Below are 21,897 nucleotides of genomic sequence, written 5' to 3'. Positions count from 1 at the left end.
CTATTTAATAAGAAAATGGCATGCTTAACTTTTATTGAGATTTTTTCTTGAAGTCAGGTGATTGTTGTTTCCAATCATTTTGGTCTCTCGAACACTTTTTACTTTTATTTTTCATGTGTTGGTGATTCCTCATTTTACAGCAGTTAACGACTGTTATGTTGGCTCTTGATATTTTTTATAGTAAGGGCAATTATTAATCAAAAGTGTGATTTCTTCTCAGTATATGGACCCGCAATTTAGTCATTCCCGACCATCTTGTTCTGCCTAATCTCACTGTGTTAGACAAGTATGGCATTTTGCAATTTTTAGTACCAGACATAGATTAATATTTATATTTTTAATTTGTTTATACTTTAGATTTATAAGTACAGGGATATTTTATATGAACCCCATGGTGCCAGTATTTTTGAAAAAGAAAAAGCTCATTTCAACACCTTGAATTTGAACCCTTACAGCAATGAGTCGTTGTGCCAATGCCTTAATCATTGTGGCCATCGACCTTTCTTTAAATATTGTCAAATGAAAAAGTTTGTTCAAATTTGGTATTCTATCCTTGCAGCAGTAGCATTACCATTGCATTAATCATAAATGAAATGTATATCAGCAAGACATTAGGAAATAAAAACATAATTTAAATCACCAACATGAAGACGTCAGCTGATAACATAAAGCAAACTGATTGAATCGAATAATAAAGAACAGACACGAAACTCAAAGAGCCAGACGGATTTCTTGGAAAAATTGAGCATGCCCTCCCCTCATCAACACTGGTTTTTGTCAACAAAATGCAAAATTTTTGGGCCTACCAGAAGTGCAATCCAAAAAGGTGGGTATACCGCTGGAAGCTAATTGAATGGGTAACTTTTGAGGAAATTCGCAAAACTCAGGAGTTTGTAGTTAATAATAGATACCAATCCAACATTTTCAAAAAATTCCAAATTTTTTATAAAAGTTTATAACCAATTTTAGTAGAAACTAAGCAAAAAAAAAAACCTGAAATTACTTCTTTACCGTCGAGATTTGGTCAGGAGTTTATAGAAAGTTTTTGTCGCATATGGTGAGTAGAATCATCTGAAATTTTCGACACTTATCGTCAGTCACACTTCCAAGTTCCTGAAATAATAAAACTTAAATTTTTTTTTCAAAAAATTATTTTTATTTACAAAAACAAAAGCTCAATTCGATATTAAACATCTGTTTGTACAAAAGGAAAAAAAAAGACAGAGAAACTGTCCTGTCCTGTTTGTTTTTTATCATCAACTTTTAAAATTTTAATTTACTCTTAACTTTTTTCTTTTTATTAGATCACAGATTTATTGCAAAAAAATTAAAAGGGCAAAACACTATTTTGTAAATTGCAAACGAAAGTTACATGTATAAAAAAATATGTAATAAATAATATATTACATAGCACTTTTGTTATTTACTTAAATATATATTACACATTTTTAAATGTAATAATAAACAAGTCTTTTACATATATTTCCACGTTATAAATCCATGTTTAACTTTCAATGTACCTGCATAACATACTAAAGTCATATAATAGACTATCCTCTATATTTGTATATAGTTGTGCTATAATATTGTATATTTACAGTATCGTATTTATATATAATACTCTTCAGTGGGATTTTGTAAATATTTTTATTACTTTGTTTTGAATTTTTTTTTTTTACTGGAGAGATTGTAAGGCGCCAAGAGGAAGAAGGTTAGAAACACCCATGTCACCTGTAACAAAAGGAAAGAATTTTTAAAAATAATTTCAGTAATTTACACAATAATGACCAATTTTAAGAACAGTTTAAAAACAAATTATTAATTTAAAAAATAATTTAACAAGTAAAATTAACTAAGTATTCTTAATATTAATTAGAAACTAATCATCCTGAAATCATGGCAAAATATGAAACTAAAAACATATTGATATGTTGATGACATTATACGTCACAATGGACAGCAACTTTGGCAATAGTAGTTTTATACATAAAACAGACACATAATTACAGCACCTACATGCAAACAGTAAAAAAATATAGCATATGAAAAACTCAATTACCAAAAACGACGTCAGTGGTCGCAACAGTTAGGAAAAAAAAACGACCTTACAAGCAGAAATTAAATTCACATGCATAGGAAGAGGCATAGAAAAACAAAACTACTTAGGCCATAACTATAAATTAGGCATTAAAACTGCACAAAAGAATACAAATGTAACTAGAAGCGTTTGTTGTCACAGCAGGTTCAACACGAGACAATTTATAAAAACAGACAGTGTGTGCAAGTTTTATCGGTTTTTAGAAAAAAAAAAGTGAAACTTTCAAAATATAAATGTATTTTATTTTTAACCCAAAACACAATTTCCTTCATTTTCTATAAAATACTGCCAACGTTCTGGCATTCCAAGGTGTTCCACAACAAGGCTTTGTCTTTGATTTGTCTCTCTCCATTATGAAAAAGTCGAAACCCTGTTGACTCACATGTTCAGTTACTACTAGTTATCACTGTGAATTCCACATAAATTTCAACTCTGCGCCTGAGATCAAATTCGTACAGCAAGCAATGCCCTCAAATGAATTTTATCTACTTCCATGTCGTCAATCTTTATAAAAAAGATAGTCCCTACTCATAGTTGAAGGAATTTACAAACCACATCCCTCACATGAATTGTAAAAGTGAATCCAGTGACCCCCCCACCAACATGAGGTTCACTAAGAAGGTGGTTTTTAAGGATGCTCAATTTGAACATGCAAAAAGTAGGAATTTAAATATTATATTAATAACTACTGTAAGAAAATAATTATAAATTAGTGATTAATTAGTGTTTTTTATATATTAATTAATAAAAATAAAACTTTTTTTTGAAAAAATTATTTTCAAATCAACAACAAATCAATTCAATATGTTCTTTTTTGGAAATGCTATGTAGACAATATTTTATCCATATGATCGGGAACATTAGAGGATCTAAAAGAATTCCTACAACTAATTAATTCTTTACACCGTAATATAAATTTTACAAGTGAAATTAATAAAGATGGTTGTTTAACTCTTTACACTTAACACTGCCATATTAAACAACCTAATCAAAATAGACTTGTATAAAAAAAAACCCAACTACAGATACCATGATACCAGCGGATTCTTCTCACCCATGGAATCAAAAAGCTGCTGGTTTCATTTGGCCCATAGACCGTATGTTATGACTTCCTTTAACACCTGCTAACTATAAAAAAGAATTACAAACTATTAAAACCTTAGATAAAAATTATGGATATCAAGAAATATTTATTGATAGATTGCTAATTAAAAGAATAAAAAAAATTAACTTTAAAAGAATCAACAATAGGACTCATCCCACCATAAATGAATCATTAGGTTTTTGTTGTTTGCCATACATTGGTGAACTATCAGAAAAAGTAGGTAAAATTTTTAAACAAGAAGGTTTCAGCGTAGCTTTTAGAAGAGCGTGTTAGAAACAGCCTATCAAAATCTAAAGATAAATTTTACAACTTGTCAAAAAACGTTAATTATGATTGAGATATTACATATAAAGTACAAAGCGGGAGAGAAATTAAAATGAGTTCCTGAAGCACTTCCTAAAACGAACAAATTTTCAGAATTTAAGTACCAACTAAATAACAAAACACAATTTAAATCACCGTGTTACACAGTTTCAACAAAGGGATGGAACTAGATTGGTTTGAGAAATTTGAAATTAAAAAATGTAGAATCGAACATGGAGATAAATGCATTAATAATATAATAGGTTTTTATTTATCTTGTATTTTAAATATGTACCTAAATAATATTAGTCGTACAAATTAATTAATTTAATTTTTATTATTTAATTTTATCATTAATTTACTAACTTATTATTAATGTATTATTTTTATTAATTAATATATATGTAAAAACATACAAATTAATTACTAATTTATAATCATTTTCTTACAGTATTTATTAATATAATATTTAATTATATTAATAAATACTCATTATAATTCCTGCTTTTTGCATGTTCAAAACTGAGTGGCATTAAAATCCAGTTTCTCATTGGAACACCAAAGTCGCATTGGCGGAGGATCAGCAGGTTGACTTTTATAATTCATGTCGAGAGACGTGGTTGTAAATTCATTAAATCTGATGATGAACTATAAGCTTGAAATCCGGATCATTGAAAAAATCTAACTGTGAGTACGAACTATATTTTTATAAAGGTTGAACAACATCCTCACACCAACATTTATCATTTCTATACATGTCATCACGCCGCAATTCTAGGCTGACTTTTTTTGGATAAACTACCCCTTTCTTTCAATGCAGCTTTCCCCACTTTAAAGCCAGTGGGGCTAGTAGTAATAAGGGATCCCATTTATAAGGTTGAAAGGCAAAATTTAAAAAACTTATGCACACACAAAATACAAATTAACTCCAATGAAAACACTCACTCCAATCAAAATAAAACAAACCAAAGAGGAAAATACTCATTCTTATTCTACAATAAATCAAAGCTACAGAAACACCCCTTGACATTTTACAAACTAATAAAAGAACCCAATAGACTAAATAAAACACGGACTAACCATTCACTTAAGACGTACATCAAACCAAACTTACCTAAGGAACAATAAGCTTGATTGTTTGCAAGGTCCACTGGTACAATCGGTAGCCCGAATGAAGCAGTGCCAGCACGGTTGTGAAGCTGTGATAACATTAGGACGTGTCTTACACCAACTTGAAGGAGTTTCTGTTTCACGCCTGGTTGGCGGATGTCTACAACTGGCAGTGCCATATCCACCGATGTTGAAGAAATTTGTGTCCGCCGGCCATGGAATTTTTGCCTGTGGTAGTCAAGTCCTTGCTGCGTCGGGTACTGCGCCGTGCACAGTTCACACCTTGTAAACGAAAGGAACATTCAGGAATTGAACAGGAAGCCTTTTTCTTTTAATACTTACTCAAATGGAAGTTTAGACTGCGTCCTGTGTGTATTAACATGGGCATTTAATGCCTCTTGTGTCTGGAAGACTTTATCGCAGATCTGACATACTAGCCTGCGTACCATGCCAGCTCGCCTTCTTGGCTCAACTTCCTGTGTCAGATCAACAGTTGGCAGCTGTGGTTTGACCTTTAAAAAAGTACAATAAGTTTAACCAATTTTACAACACAAAGTCATATAGTTCGTGTCTGTTAAAACAAGCAGCAAAAGTTTTGTCAGACGAGAAAAAACAAATACCTGAACTTATTTATATATAATTGAGGAAAAATCGAAAATAACTCTCCAAATTGAGCAAACAATTTGACTATTCTGTATAAAATAAAATATATACTGAGATGATTACCTGCCGGGACGATGGTGTGATTGAGACACTTGAATTTAGTTGGGAAGGAGTGTTGCGTCTCAATTGAGCTGTGTTAATCTGTGCGGTGCGAGGAGATCGAGAAACACTAGATGATGGTAATACCTATCGATAAATTGTAATATTTTCCCTCAAAACCTTCCTTAAATGGTTTGAACAAATGCTAAATTAAATCACTCACTGTGATCCCACGAGTTGCAAGCATGTTAGCTACCGAATCATCTTTTTTCTGAGTTGTCACCTGACTCGGCTTGACAAGAGTGATCGAGTCGGGGAGGCGGATCGAAGGTCCGGTATTGTCTTCACGCCGTATTTTCGGGGCCGGAGCGGGCTCTGGAGCGTTGGCAGGTCGCTTGGTCACCTGAATCCCAGGAAGGTTCGGTATGTTCGGGTGAGGCTGTGGCGACTGCTGCACCACCGGTGTAAGCATCACTTGGCTTCCTATCAACCCAAGAAAATAACACCATCTACATATCCCTCATTGAGGTTCAGATAAAAATTAAAATTTACTGAGACCTGGCCATGAACAAAAAATTTACACATTCTGATTTCTAGACCTGCAGTCTTCTCTGGATTTGCATTTATTAATGCAACATTAATATTTGCTCACCTAATGGAAGTTGTGGTGACCTTGAATTTTGAAATGACATCTGGTTTTGATAAGGCTGAGCAGAATATGAAACCGGTATCCGCTCCACTTGCTGAGCTAGCTGCTGCACCGGGCCCTGATGTGCTTCTGCTTGATGGGCAGCCAGATCCGCTGCTGAGGAAAACCCTATTGCAGCACATTTAGCTCCAGCCATGTTGCAGACATAATGGGAGGCCTGGGCTTTGTGTGATTCGAGTTCAGTCGCAGTCGGAAAACGTAGAAGGCACACCGAGCAAGGGAATGCTGAAGACTCAACAAATTCCCCGTTAGTTACCAATGAAGCCATATTTGAGAAAGAGCCTCCAGGTGATGCTATCAGGTCTTCAGATTTCTTGACAGTGAGTATACCCAACGCGGGCTTTGTTTCTTTCGCCATTTCCTTTTCTTTCTGTTCTTCATTGCTGTCTTCATCAACACCTTTTTTAGATGCATTTGATAAACTGTCCTCGTTAGATTCTGCCTCACTGTCTCTTTTCACACTCGTTTCATCATCTTCTCCCTGTTTTTTTATGGAAACACTTACTGGTAAATTAGGCACTTCTTTTTCTCCATTTTCTTGTTTTGTTTCATTGCTGGAGCCTTCTTCATCTTCAGAAAGTTTTTGCTCATCCTTATCTGGTGGTTTCTTTAAATAAAAATGAATTTATTAGTACTGCATTAAAAGAAAAATAATTATAAGTAAATGTTGTTGTTGGAAATAATACTAGATTGAATAAAAGAAGCTTTTTCACAAATATTCAATTAGTTACCATTTTTATTTGAACTTCATTCATTATAAAAATATGAAACTTACTTCAATTTTTTCAATTTTTATGCTAGTGACAGCCTCCTCTTCTTTATCGACCTTATCTTCAGACTGTTAAACAAATCGAAAATTAAGAGAATAATTCAAGCGTTCAGCTACCATTGTATAATACACATACCATTTTTGTTATTTTATTATCTTCGCTAGTGGAGGTGATCTGGAAAAAATTGAAAACAAAACAAAACAAATTAATATAATAGCATGATAAAAGTTAATTTCTAAAAATAGTCTTTAATATTTTGCCGGTGTTTTGATTGAGTTTTTTCTTCTCTACCTTGAACGTCGAAGTACCGTCGGGTTTTCTCTTGACACCGATTTTTAAAGTTACTCTCGACAAAGTATTGTCTTTGTGTTCGCCTAGATTCAGAACATAGAAACAAAAGATAGAAGAAAAGCAAAATATGGAGCGACAAATAAATGATAACAAAAAATATAAATTAACATTTTATTTCTTTATAAGAAACACTGAATCACGAATTTGAAAAAACAAAAGCAAAAAAAAACTGTAATTTAAACACGAATAACGATACTTCCCCTCAGAATCTTTCTCTTGGTTTAACCATGAATAAAAATCCTATTTAATTAATGCACCAGCTCACGTAATTTCTGTATTATTATAAAACGCTGTATTTATAATCAACTAATTTTCTGTGAATTATTGTGTGGACTGCCATAGGGCAGGGACCCACCCTCAAATGCCATGTTAATCACACTTTTTGAGTGTGTTGTATATCAGTATGTATTAGCAAAACATAATGTGTATATATACACAAGAGTTAAATAAAATAATTTAACAAAAAGTAATTTACTATTTTAAGTAGCTGCCACTTTGCTATAAAGACTCTTCTGTGTAAATGATTAATGAAGTTTTTAAAAAAGTATGGTTGATGTCTTATTGGAAATGTAATAAACTTTCAAGATTGGATAAATAAACAAATAAATTTATTTCAAAACACAAAACAGGCAGCAGGAATAAACTCAACAAATTCATTTTATCATGTTTCTTGTACGATGCTCAATGAACATCTGAAAAAGTTGTCAACAAACTTGGCATGTTTGGATTCTACCTAGTAGAAGGGACCTCAACGGATTTACTGGCTGCTAATGTAGTTCTTTGACTTATTACATGCTTATTGCAATTGGAAAAAGGAATAAAATTAGAACTGATGAAATGCAGCAATAATTTAGCCTAGGATTTCTACTATCTGACTGTAATTTTCAAGCTAAAATATGAATCGGACTCATTTTACTTAAGACTGGATTCCTTGAGATGACAAATTTACACAAAATTCTAAACATTTGTGCAACTGAAATAGGCAAATGTAATCAATAATCATAAAAGAGGAAAAATCAGTTTTAAATTTTAAAAATTCAATATGATTCAACATGTAATGTTTTCATTAAAGTGTGAAATAAGAAAAGAAGCATCTGCATAGACAATTGAATGCTAAATTAGCATTTTGATATTTATAAAGCAGGTCTGCATCGTGATTATCCTTTATTATATTATGATCTTGACCACCCTAGTTTTTGCCCGTCCAATGCCTTTTGATATTCCCTAATTATCTTGTTTTACAGTGTGTATGAATTTTGTGTAAGTATTAATGGCAAAAAGCTGAAATACTGGCAGATAAAACTAGCAAGAGTAAAATAATCATATATGATCAAGTTAAGAAAAGCCAATTACCAGAAAACCAGAAAAATTTCATGCGGTTTTTCATTTGTTAATATTTTAATGCTGATCACTGCAAAATATAAAATATTTGTTTTCTCATGGCTTCAAAACACATAATTCGTGTGAACGTACTAGGGCGGCCAAGGCAACTTGTAAAATTTGCAGTGTTCTGTGATGAAACAATAAGTTCATGGATTAACCAACCCAAATTTGGTTCAGAAAATTTGCATCTGGGAATGAGGGGAGGGAAGGTGTCAGTCAGACCTTTTGGTATGGGGTCAGAGTCATTTGGTGACAGCCAATTGTACGATATCCTTGTGTTACTGTACAGGATTTTTAATCGCATGTGACAATCTGATCAAAAAATGTCTATTATAAAGCTTTTTATTGTTGGTCAATTTGTCAGGAACCAATTTGCTCAGCTTTCACGACTTCCCTAGTCTATGCAAGTTTGAGCAATGGTTTAACTGCTTACGAGAATTGCTGCCCTCATTATTCAGACAGAAGATTTACCCGACCATGGTTCATCTTCGATCCCCTCCATCTGAGAAAACAAATTTTTGAACCACTTTTTGGCAGTGTGCTACTTATTGTTTCATCACTGAACGCACTGTAAAGTTTACAAGCTGCCTCAGTCGCCCTTGCAGCGAGCCTTAAATTTATACAAAAAGCCCACACAAATTATGTGTTTTGAACTAATGGGAAAGAAAATATTTTATAATTTACAGTGAACTATTACACACTTTGTCATTATGAAATGATGCGTTATCCTATTGGTATTATGTGATGTAAATTCCTAAACCTTACATGTAAATAGAAATGTTGATTAACGGTTTTTTTTTCTGGTCGGCGAAAGGCAAAGGTCATAGCCGACACGCTAGAAAACCTAAAGTTGGGGGTTAGTGTTTCCCTATTTGTTAATTTTTCTTCGTTTTCTTTTCCCATTACCCCCTTCTTTTTCTTCTCCTTTCTATTTTATGTGTGTGCAAGCGTATGTGCAACACCCACGTTCACACACAGGCGCATAAGGAGGGGAGACGGCCTCACTATTTCCCTCCATTTCTTCCACTCTTCTGTAGCTCTGTGGGCTAGTAGTTTTCACATGCATGGCCTCGTCCCCCACCTTCCCACAATTATTTTCTTTATAATAAGGTGTCCGTGTTAACCTGGTGTGGCCTATTTCCAGTCTTGTTAGGATGATGGCTTTTCTTTTATCCAAATTCTCTGAGACCCACAGCTTAACGTTCGGCTTAATCGGGTTCAGCTTTTCGGTCATCCCAGTCCAGCGTGTTTGCTAGGTGTCCCAGCTTGTTCTTTTTAAATAGTTTTTGACATCCGCTGGACTGATTGGGATATCCGGGTCACTAGGCATCTCCGCCGCTTCCTTAGCCGCCTTGTCAGCCTCCTCATTTCCTTAGAGGCCGACGTGATTAACGGCATTAACACAATAAAAATAAAAACCATACAAACTTTTCTGGTTACCTAGTGGAAGCCAAAAATTGGTGGAAGTGCTGATTTCATGTCCAATTTTTCTTTATTAACTACATCTGGAAAATTTTACAATACATATCCCCCCCACTAAAAAAATCAGAAATTATCTTGTATGAATTATAAGAATTAATTTATCGTGGAACATGTAATCACATAATTCAAAATTGAAACAATGACATCATAGAATTTAGAATAGTTTTGTTAGCAAAGTCAATATTGGATGGGACGATTATTTGGAGATCATGACTGGATGGGACTTTATTGAAAAATAATTTTTGAATCCCAATAAGAAAATAAATTTTCTTCTTAATTTTGTCTTCTATCGTCTGGTAATTTTTATTGGTTGTCAAAGCATTTACATTGGCCAGATAATTTATAAAATAATAAGCCAGATTGGGATTTATGCACCACATTAAAAAAAATTCTATTTTAAACATCGTTAAATCCAGACTTGTAAATAAATTGAACGTTTGCCCACTTGTAATTTATTTACATGTGCTTACACTGTATATATCTGGGATGTATTAGCGTATCAACAAACAAACTGTTATACCAATTGTTGACAATAAAAAAAACCCTTCAATTTCTCTTATTCAAGAGCACATATTTTCTAACAAGTTACTTCAATATTTCTGAAAGTTCATACTTACTAGATTTTATTGTAAGAACTGAATTTATTTTTGGGAGTTCAATTTTGTTTAAACTCCTTTTTGATTTTTTTTTTTATCATTGTCATCAACTCTAGCACAATATTGCTAAACTTCCCGTAAAACATTTTTTGTGAGAAGAATAAAATCAATGCACAAAATTTTCATTGCGGGATTTACTCAGATAATGTACCTAATTTTCGGTGGAATGAAGGTCATCGTGAAAACTTCAGACTGTATCGGATTATAGAAAATCACTGGAGCTTTATTTTATAACAAATATAAAATGTGGATTTTTACTTTGGTAACAATAAAAAGAAATATTTAGCTGGCCATAAAAACTTTGCTATACACACACCCAGAAAAAAACTAGTCATCTATCTAATATTTTAAAACTGTTACTGGATTTTAAAGACTATTTTCCTTGTTTGTTTACCAGACTTCTTTTCTGTTTGTTAGGTAGAGGATTAAAATAAATCATCATTATTTAAATTCATATTTACTCATTAGTCAAGAGGTTTCCATCTTACTCAAATCTTTTCCTCTTTTTAAATTCAAGTCATTTATTTATCTCATTATTAGTAAAGGAACTCTTTGGTATAAAATGGGCAAAATAAGTTATCAGTGAAGAGGATGACTTGATGAGGATGATCATGGGTGGCTTTTGAATGATGACAGTCAAAGTGAAATAGTGGTCCGTCACAAATGGGTAATTATTTTCATCAACCAAGCCAAGACAGCCCTTGGGCTTCTTTAGCTATTAATGACAGATTTTATCATCTAAATGCCTTTCTTGACCAGAATAGCACCAGGCTAAGTCTTAACAAACACCTATTAGCAGCGAGAAATATCAAATTTTCAGATGAACTGTGAGAGGCTGTCTTATATGGCTTGTAGTTAATTCCAGCAACTGGCCCTCTTCTCATAAAAAAACTGGCATACCGAGCCTGAAGTTCGCCAAACATTGGACATGGACAGCTGAAAATTGGGCCGATATTTTGTTCAAGGAAGATTCAAGGCATTCTCGGTGGTCACAAGATTAATACGAACAAAGAAGAGTTAATGGCATACTGTCCATTTTTTTTTTTTTTTTTATTAATTAATTTTTTTAAATTGATTTTTCATGATGATTTATATACATATTTTTTTAATACACACAAAAGGGAATTAATATTTAACTATCTATGAGTGTCTTGAATAAAGCATTGGATGCTCAGGTTTTTCTTGAGATTTTCACTCGAAAAATTGACAATTGGCAGTTAAATTGAGCATGTAGGAAAATTAAATAAATAAAACATTAAGCATACTTATTGTTAAATTGTGAGATTTTCTCATGGAATCTGACATTGAATCTAAGTTTGAACGAACTTAACTTTTGTTTAAGTCAAGACTTCTGATTGAAACGTGGCTTGAAACATGTTAATATCCGAATTGACACACTTTTAATACACTCCTACCTGACCATTCCATGGTCTTTATTCGTTGTTTTGCGCTTTTTTTTTTTTTTAATTTTTGCCTTCGTTAAAGATGATACACCTGCCAAAAGACAAATTCTAAATTTTCTTTTGCCACCATACTCAACCCAAGGAAAAGCTGGTGAAACAGTATGTAAACCTGTAGCTACGAAGTTGATTGTTTTTTCAGGTTTACAAATGACCAATAAACAGATACTTTTATTTATAATATTATGAACTAATAATAAAAGTAATAATAAAAAAGTAACAAAAATGATAATAACCAAGGCCATCTGCCAAGAGTTCATATCCGTTGAGAAAAGAAAATAAACTGAATATATCATAAAAATAATTATAATGACCAAACATTTAACTTTAACATGAACTAAACTAACATCAAAACAGAAAATAAAATGTAGTTTCTTCTGATAAAATAACAATAATAATAATGTTTACACCAAAGAATCGTACAATTTACCTCTATATATTCACAAACATTTTAACCATGGACTATTGTTCACCTGGAATCTGCTAAAAATACGCACTAATACAAAAGAATAAAAGAAAAGTAAATACATTACTTGATTAGTAATTAAAATTTTCAAAACATTCTAAAAAAAAAAAAAAAAAAACTACAGCTACATCCAACAGGTGTTCATTACTAAAAAAAAAAATTCTGTTGCAGAAAGAGCAGAGGTAAATTCTTCTCGAGATGTAGGGTTTATAATTAAGATTCAACAATTCCCCTTTAGTATTAATTATTATACCCAAATCCTTACCCGACCAATCCACAATATTTATTCTTGATTTTTTTGCATCACTTTTTAACTTTCACCTTCATTGAAGTGTTAAAGTTGAAGCAACTCCAAAAGGTGAAATGCTAATATTTCTTTCATCCCTCATACCTGACCCAACGGAAACTGACTCAGCTGAAGGAAAAACTGGAGAAACGGGATGTAAACCTGTGACGACAGTACGTTACAGTTTTTCTTGCAATCTGATTCAGGCAAACTGACAGGTCACTGATGGTCCTAGTGTGAAACTTTTTTAATTTTTGCCTTCTTTCTATGCTCACCCATGACACACATTTTTCACCACACAGACATTAAAGGAAACTGATACAGCTGAAGAAAAACCTGAGAAACGGGATGAAAACCGGTGACGACATTTGGTTTCTGTATTTTTCTTCCAATCTGAATTCAAACAAACCAATAGACCACTGATGGTCTGAACTTTTTTTCCTAGTGCAAAACTTTTTTAATTTTTGCCTTCTTTCTTTGCTCACCCATGACACACACTTTTCACCACACCGTCCTTATAAAGGAAATCGATTCAGCCGAAGAAAAACTGGAGAAACAGGATGCAAACCTGTAACTAAACGTTTTTTTTTCCTTGCGATCTGTATTCAAAAATACTGATCATGTAAAAAATATTAAAACAATATAGGCTCATTTGTTGTTAAATTTTGAGTTTTCCCTCATGGAGTCTGCAAAATTATGAACCTCTAGTATGATTTGGCTAACCTTGTTGTTTCAATCTATCGCTGGCACTAAAGAACATAACACGATATAATACGCATTGTCAAATCTTTGTCTTTGTTAAAATCCCCTTTTTTCCTTTATAACAAATAAAAAATGTTTTATTTTGTTAAACTATGAGGGTTTTTTTTATGAAGCCTGCATGGTGATAGAATTGGACTATAATCAATTCCTATCATTTCGGTCTACCAAGTGTTTTGAACATTTTTTTTTTTTCAAATAGATTCATTCAATTCATTGTAAAACGTACTATTTTGAAAAATCAAGGTGATGCTTAATTTTTTTACAGGTATATAAAGTTAATAATTTCTACAATAATATACAATTATTTATTTTTACAAGAATTTTGATTTTATGTAAAGGAGAAAAATGTTTGGAAATAGTAATTATTGGAGAAAATATAGTAATTCACATTGCTAGTTTTGTAGAAAAACAGTAGCTTTGTTTAAAAGAAAAAAAAGCCGTGTAATTGTTCGGCCTGTGAGACAGTAGCGTTTCAAATAGTCATTTTAATTAATCCCTTTGCCGGCAAATACAACAATTCTCAATCAGACTAATTAAGTTAATAGGATATAAAAAAAAACATCAAAGATAAAATTACCTTTTGTCTCAGCAGGATTCATAGCGACTGCCAACTGTGGACATCTTAGAAGTAAGGAGATGTAACAAACACGGTCTCAGAAACCGAGGGTATTTTCGTATTAGCGCGATAGAAGCGAGGCGGCACTCATTCGTACGCGGCACAAAAGTTCTCTCAGATGTTTCTCTTTTGAAGGAGAAAAGAGATTAAAAACAAAAGAGCGAGCGGTAAATGGTGTTTTGCCGATAAAAAAAATGCGGACTCCCTTCTTAAAAATATTCCGTTTAATATTGTACAGGGCACTGGGTAGGATTGGAATCGGGATGTTTCCAAGCAAGTATGGCGGGGTTGGGAAGGAAAAGGAAGGGATTGCGTGGCGCTGGGAGTCGGGTGGGGGGAGGTTGCTGAATGCCCGCGCCACCTACAGACCCTAAAGCAGCAAGTTTTCATGGGAAATGGGGAATTTTGGATGATTCCGCCTTTATTCCAACCTCTATTGATCCCGTAATATGGCCGGGGACGGGTGGCGGGGAGGAATTTATGCTCCCCACGTTAATTACGGGAGTTTCCCCTTTTCCTTTCCAACTCCCTTCCACTCTGGCGTATCGATCTCCCCTGCCATGCGGCCCCTATAATATCCTATACCCGCCCATTACCCTCTGCGTCCATTCCATTACCCACACCATTACCTTGTCTCTACTCTTTATACAAAACGCCCTGCCTAGGATAGAGAACATTATAAAGGGTATTACACTTCGGCAGGGAAATTTTCCCGCATGGATTTCCCTCTTTTTTCTCTCCACAAATTATAGAGAACTCCCGTTTCACTCTACGATTCTAAACCAAAGGCTCATCGTAACACCTTTTCTTTACTGCTCAATTATTTTCTGTTAAATATACAAATAATATAACGAGTAATATCGTCTTCTGATATAATAAATAACTTTTTAAAATAAACAAATTATGTAATTTAGTTCCACTCTCTCATTAATAGAATTCAGCGAACAAGAATTATACAAAACATAGATTTATTCAATGCTAGCCTTGCATATTTAAAAAAAGTTAACATTTTTAAAATATAAAAAAAAAGTTTTATAATATTGTACATTAATTTCCTCCTCCTTTATATATTTTACATAATATTACGCATGTATGAATATTTTATATATTGGTAATAATATAACAAGTCTTTCTTTTTTCAATATACAAATCTTTTCAAAAATTAAATAAAACTATATAACTAAAAATTAAATTATTAATAAACATTGCAAAAAAAAATTTACAAAACAAAGACTACACTTGACAAAAGTCGTCAAGTTTCTACATGCTAATTTAAATAATAAAAATAATTATAAATCGTGAAATAAACATTCAGTTGCTAAACTCAATAATTGAATTCACTAACCGATTCATACCTATACTTCCAAGCAGATTTACAATAAGGTTGAGGCTACAGACCATCCCATTTTAGAATATTGTTCAGTTGTTTTGTCACCACATTAGAAAATACTAAGAAATTCAATAGAAAATGTACAATGATGATTTATTCGTACAATCTGGTTTAAAATTACTAGAACATACTTTGATACACCTTACCAATTTATTATCGAATTGGCAGAACTGCAACCACTAAACACAAGATGACAAAATAATGACCTGATATTTTCTTACAAACTCTTAAATAATATGGTCAATTATGCGCAATTTATCAATTTGCTAAATTTCCATGTTCCACGTGTAATACAAGACAAAAAATACTTTTTTCAAAATCTAATTATAATACCAATTATTTAAAATTTGGTCAAATTCCTCAACTCATGGAAACAAGTAGTAATATGCCTTTACATTGTGACATCCTTTATCCTTTACATTTAAAACCGTTTTGTAAGTTGATTTAAACTTTTTTTTTTTAATATTGATCATAGCATGATTATATATTTCTGTTGTTTTCATTTATTTCTTTATCATTCCATGTGATTTCTTTTATAATAATAATATACTTTTGCAAAAAAAAAGAAAAGTTATAAACATTACTTAATATATAATTTAAAGTAAATTTACAGCATGGAGGGTCCGTCTGCCAGAGGTGATTTCCTTTTTATTTGTTTATACATTTCTCTTGTTTAATTACATTTTTATCATTCCTTCTCATTTCCTTTATATTTGTTTATATATTTTTGTTGTTTCATTTTTTAATTAAATTTTTATCATTCCTTCTCATTTCCTTTATACCTGCTGTTTATATGTTTCTGTTGTTTCGTTTTTTAATTAAATTTTTATTATTCCTTCTCAGTTCCTTTAAATTTGTTTATAAATTTTCGTTGCTTGATTAATTTTTTATCTTTCCTTCTCACTTATTTATATTTGTATACACAAGTGTATTATGACACAATACTTACAATATTTTATTTATGTTTGTTATGTTGACTATGTGCTATTTTGAATTATTGTTGTATGTATATTATTATTTATGTTTCAATTATTCATTCATTATTACTTATTATAGTTTAAACTCTTATAGCACTTGTAAGTGGGTATATTTACCTGTATAAATAAATCAATAAATAATTCACAAGATGAGCCCAGTTTTTTAAAATATTCTATCAGTCATCTCTGGAAAATCTCATTTTTTTCTAAATAAGCAACACACAATTCACTTAGAATCGGGCAGACCCTCAAAAAATAATTAAGTTCCTCAATTGCTCCTATGCTACATAGAGCACAGAGATGTTGCTTGGGATCTCTGAGAAAACTCTTGTTTAAGTAGAGCAAATCTAAAAATTAGGCTAAAAATGGCTTTAAAAATCCAATAAAATAATTAACCAGATATCTCACTTTTTTCAGATTTCAATTTCACTCTTTATAAATTCTGGTAGAATTCATTGCTTTAATTTCAAATTTCTGTCTAAAGGTTTCTGTTAGTTATAAATTTAGTAAGTAGTAAAGTAACCCATTTTGGCCACTCATCAATATTTTATTCATTTAAGTTAACATTAAATTACATTCAACAAAAAGATTTTTTATTTCATTAAATCAAGATGTTTCTTTTTTAATCATTTCTTGAGTAATTTAATTAATTTTCTTATTTACTAATTTAATTGACTTACATAAGTATTTCTGATGGACCCTGCCATAACACTAAATCGATGACATGCGAGAAGATTTATTTTATGACCATTCACTATGATGCCTCCATCTTCCAAGAACTCTTCCTAATTAAACAGAGCAAATAAGAGCGGGCCAAGCAAGGTGCTTGGTTGCACACCCATACATATTTCAAACGATTAAGTAGATCTTTAATTACTTTTACCATTTTTGATTGAGCTGTCTATCTGGTAAAGTTGAAAAACTATATGTCCACTCTATCCATTGCAGATGAGAGATTAAAAAATAAATAAATAAATAAAAAATAAAATAAAGTTTGTTTCTTTTTTCCTTGACGCCAATTCTACTAGGCTGGTTAAGGTATAAATATTGTCGATTATCGAGTAATTACTATGAAAGCTGGTTGGGTTTTTTTTAAACTGGGCATACATATAAAATTTGTATATTGTACAGACTGTTCCTGAAACTATATTATTTTTGGTGTTATTCAAACCTAATGTAAAATCCTCAATAGTGAACCCCTGGTCACACTGATTGTTCTTAAAAAATGTTAATTGAATGATATTTAAGTGATAGGTGGCAAGCTCTAAAATACACCATATCATCATAATATAGTAATGTAAATATTGGGGTGCTGCAAGGATCCATTGTTGGATCGATTATACACATTATTTGCACAAATGAATTGTATACAATTTTTCTGCTGGTATATTTCAGAGCTATTGCAGATGGTACCAACACTGCTCAAAAAGATGTATTACTAGCAGACAATAACAAACTCTTAAGAGTGCAACTCAAATCTTGGTTTAAAAATAAATAAATGAAAATAAAATAAGTCTGTGGTCTCAAAGATCTAAAAATGGTACCTGAAAACTCTGACACTGTAAAACTCTTCTAGGCGTCTTTATTGAACCATGCTTAATATGGAAAATCCCTGTGATATGCCAACCAAAATTTTATGTCAAAGTTTATATTTATTAAGGAGTTTAAACAATCATATAATCCCCCAAAAAATGCTAGTTGCCTATTATGAGTTTTGTGAAAATAAAATAAGGTACTCTATTTTAGCCTGGGTTAAGTACAAAATATTTAGCTTATAAAGAAAGGCTGTAAGAATAATCAGTGGGGCTGTCATAAAGACAAATTTACAAAACTTGGTATTAATGTAACACTTAAGTAGGTAAAATACAAGTATTGTGTAAATAAACATGTAAAAAAAAAATAAAATAAAATAAGCAAGACAAAAGGAAAAAAAAATAAAATACAAATTGTTAAAAAGAGTTAGAAAGTTTAAAAATTTAATTTTCAAGTATCTATAATGTCATGCAATGCGTGCAAATTTAATAAGTGGTCCATAATAAGATTCAAGTAGTGAAATGAGCTGGGATTCACTAAGGAGTGAAATGAGCAGCACTTGGAAGTACCCAGGTAATGGAATGCATGCGAAACATGGCAAGAATAGGACATAATTAGAATGTATCAAGTAAGTTTACCTTAATTTTGATCATTTTACTAAAACCAGAGATCAAAGCCAAAAATTACCTTTATATAAGAGAAGAAACTGTGATAACTTAATTGTCCCTTACAATAGAATAGAAAAAACTAGGTACCACTGCATATTATTTTATAATTTAATCCCAGGAAGTTATACAAATTCAATTTTAATGCATTTATTCATAACGATTTAAGAAAAAAAACAAGCGTTCTAAAGTATTAAATTCACTAATTTCGTGGTCCGCTTGACCAATTAATTGTTCTAAAGTTATAGTGGAATTTTTAAAATTTAAATTAATTATCTTTATTACACAAAATAAAATTGTATTGTATTGCATTTTTAGGCTTATACTTTTTTTCAAAATTTATTCAATAATTTTGTAATAATTATCCATTGTAATAGAAAACTTATAGGCATATGATGACATCACTATGATCATGGCAAGTCAAAATTGAGGTTCAATTACCTATCCGCTTGGACGGTGTTCTTCCCCCATTTTGCCTTAACCCTCAGGATTCCTTGTGTTCGCCGATACTTACCACGTGTCTATTCCGTTTGTTCAGGTAAATTAACATTTTTTTTGTAAATAATAACAGAGTGAACAAGTTTAATGTAAATATAATTAATAACGTTAATGAAAATTTAAGGTTTCTAACAGGGTTTGTCTTACTTTTCAGCTTGAAATACAAATCGCACCATGGCCGATGTCGAAGAACCGTGAGTTTGTTCAATTATTAGTTATATTTTTAGCACTATTTGTCATAATTGTTTGAACATTTGTATAATTAACTGATTATTAGTTTATAGAATATGTTCTAAAAATCATTGTAATGTACTGTGTATCAAAAATATCAACATTCCTAACCTTCATTCCATGCTGGAATAATTTCTAATCCTAGAATAAAATTGGCTTAAGATATATTCTAAGTTTCTTATGTATATACGTAATTTGTTTTTGCCTATATTAATATTAAAGCTAGTATGGGTGTAAACAAAATAATCCTTATGACCCAAAACATGAACTTATGAACCCAAAAATTGAACAGTACAATCAACTTAAAACGATTATTCAGAAATCGTGAGATGCGGTCTGGTGTGACGTAGGTTTCAGAAAAACATTTTCTTTATCGTGCCAACGTTTCTTTCTTTATTGAGATCATCTTTAGAGCCTGGGATTTATAAACATTGTTTAAATTTAACACCAAACTGCATCTCATGATTTCTGAATAATCATCGACTAACAGTCACTAATCACCACACTCAAATTAAACCCACACATTTCAACATTTTTAAAGGACTCTAGCTTTTAATGTTTTATTTTTATGTTTGCTTTAGAGGTAGCCCAGCTCCAGATACTACTGATATCAGCACAGCCCTTCAGGAGGTTTTAAAGACTGCGCTGAAACATGGCGTCATGGTACACGGGCTCCACGAGTCCGCTAAGGCCCTTGACAAGTAATTAAAAAAACAAAAAAACACTTGTTATATTTTAATGTTTTACTTTCAATTTATAACTTTTTTTTTTCTTGAGGCGACAAGCTGCGTTGTGTGTATTGGCTGAGAACTGCGATGAGCCCACGTATAAGAAGCTTGTGCAGGCCCTTTGCTCCGAGCACCAGATCCCGTTCTTGAAGGTCGACTCAAACAAGAAACTCGGGGAATGGACGGGCCTTTGCAAAATTGACAAGACAGGCAAGCCAAGGAAGATTGTTGGATGTTCCTGTGTCGTTATTCAAGAGTGGGGAGAGGAAACACCTGCGCTCGATTTCGTACGGGAATATATTGCTATGAGAGCAGCTTAATTTTCTTTTAAATACAGTTTTTTTTCCAACTAATGATTCATTTCTTTAAAGAGTCTTGGTTCCTTATTTTCTTTCTAAAGTATTGACACGGCGTCATCACTGTAACGTCTTGCAGTGGAAGTACCCTCGTTAAAAATGTGCATTGGTGCAATAAAGTTAAAAAAAAATCAAGGCGTGCCTACTGTAGTTTTTATGATTTTTGATGTATTATACAGTTTTCTCGTAAGAAATTTGGCATTATTCTTAAGAAAATAATAATTGAAAGGGCAAAATTAGCGGGACTATTTGGGTTGGTGCAAAAGTTACTTAGAACGAACTATTGCAAGGACATTTGGCTTATTAACTGCAAGCAAATCAAGTAAAAAAAAAAAAACCTTAAATTTTCTATCTCAATCTGTGTTGTAAAAGGATTAAACAATTTTCGCAAAGAGTTGGTAGCTTTACTAAAACACAACCGATCACTTTCATGGATTAATTCTGGCTGAGTGGTGATAGTTGTATCGAATAAATTTTTTAAAATCTCTTGCCAAAGATCATTACTATAATATGACATCAAAATCAAGTTCCAAGTGGAAAAGAAGAGGATTTTTTGCACTGGTGGCCAGATTTGGGGGTGCCCTTGTCGAAGTTGAGTGAGGCCGAAGCTGTGTGGGTGGACCCTAGGGGCTATAGGAGGCCCCAGCTGAGTGTGCAATGGGGATATCAGTGAGGACAAGCAGCTACGGATATGACATGGACACTGCAAGTGAGCAAAAAACAAAAACTAGTAAGGAACTGGTTAATTCCTGTTCCTCAATGAAGATGGCGCAGACCCCAAAAGGAAACACATTTGAGTGAATATGGGCCCAATGCCGGTTCACTTACTAACAGACCAACACCCTGAATCAATTTCCTTCTGGACCTGATTAGTTTTTTCTTTTTTGTTCAATAAGTAAATGTATAAAAGTATTTTGTAAATTTCATTGTAGAACTGCTCAACTTTTTAGGGCGGTTAGAGATGGTTGCCTGCTCCTAATTATCTTATCCTGAAATAAAGCCTAACTGGCCTGTTCTACTTCAGAGTGAGATGCTGCAACGAGTTTTCAGAAATCAGACTGATACAAGCTATCGTCCCACAAGGGAGCATTCTTGGTCCCATCCTGTATATCATATCATCTATCCTGCTGACCTACCTACACATCCAATACCTTCACCACCAACACAGTTAATACTGCTATTTTTTCTTCTAATTCAAATCTTATCAAAGCTACCTCCATAATGCAAGAACAGCTTGAGTTTATCAAAGACGTGCAAAAA

The 21,897-nt window shown here is 32.3% G+C and overlaps 2 protein-coding genes across 3 annotated transcripts; one reads left to right on the top strand and one right to left on the bottom strand.

The window, feature by feature from the left end:
• Positions 1–1,653: 1,653 nt before the first annotated feature.
• Positions 1,654–14,741, bottom strand: LOC106662539. 2 transcript variants are annotated; one of them, XM_014386712.2, is made up of 10 exons: positions 14,221–14,741; positions 7,089–7,171; positions 6,933–6,971; positions 6,803–6,865; positions 5,971–6,634; positions 5,542–5,801; positions 5,343–5,465; positions 4,959–5,128; positions 4,621–4,898; positions 1,654–1,731 (listed from the first exon to the last, which is right to left on the bottom strand). In XM_014386712.2, exons 1-10 carry the CDS (start codon positions 14,240–14,242, stop codon positions 1,676–1,678), a joined length of 1,758 nt encoding a protein of 585 aa, XP_014242198.1. In that variant the 5' UTR covers positions 14,243–14,741; the 3' UTR covers positions 1,654–1,675. The 2 variants fall into 2 exon arrangements, with proteins under 2 accessions (XP_014242198.1, XP_014242199.1); XM_014386713.2 differs by lacking the exon at positions 7,089–7,171 and having other exon boundaries at positions 14,221–14,732.
• A 4,516-nt stretch (positions 14,742–19,257) lies between these two features.
• Positions 19,258–20,634, top strand: LOC106662540 (40S ribosomal protein S12). Its single transcript, XM_014386714.1, has 4 exons — positions 19,258–19,362; positions 19,477–19,516; positions 20,135–20,254; positions 20,331–20,634. Exons 2-4 carry the CDS (start codon positions 19,497–19,499, stop codon positions 20,599–20,601), a joined length of 411 nt encoding a protein of 136 aa, XP_014242200.1. The 5' UTR covers positions 19,258–19,362; positions 19,477–19,496; the 3' UTR covers positions 20,602–20,634.
• The last annotated feature ends 1,263 nt before the right edge of the window (positions 20,635–21,897 follow it).

This window comes from Cimex lectularius, unplaced genomic scaffold (genome assembly GCF_000648675.2).
Source record: "Cimex lectularius strain Harlan isolate CLEC.00 unplaced genomic scaffold, Clec_2.1 scaffold33, whole genome shotgun sequence".
NCBI classification, from domain to species: Eukaryota; Metazoa; Arthropoda; class Insecta; order Hemiptera; family Cimicidae; genus Cimex; species Cimex lectularius.
This window is presented reverse-complemented; position numbering and strand designations above follow the sequence as displayed.

Bases quoted from the DNA above. Each gene is read 5' to 3' on its own strand.
- LOC106662539 (XM_014386712.2), bottom strand. From the start codon at position 14,242: ATGAATCCTGCTGAGACAAAAG. The intron at 6,972-7,088 runs GTAGAGAAGAAA...AATTTTTTCCAG, and splicing joins ACGGTACTTCGACGTTCAAG to ATCACCTCCACTAGCGAAGA. The intron at 1,732-4,620 runs GTAAGTTTGGTT...CTTTTGTTACAG, and splicing joins TCAAGCTTATTGTTCCTTAG to GTGACATGGGTGTTTCTAAC.
- LOC106662540 (XM_014386714.1), top strand. From the start codon at position 19,497: ATGGCCGATGTCGAAGAACC. The intron at 19,517-20,134 runs GTGAGTTTGTTC...TGTTTGCTTTAG, and splicing joins ATGGCCGATGTCGAAGAACC to AGGTAGCCCAGCTCCAGATA. The intron at 20,255-20,330 runs GTAATTAAAAAA...TTTTTTCTTGAG, and splicing joins TCCGCTAAGGCCCTTGACAA to GCGACAAGCTGCGTTGTGTG.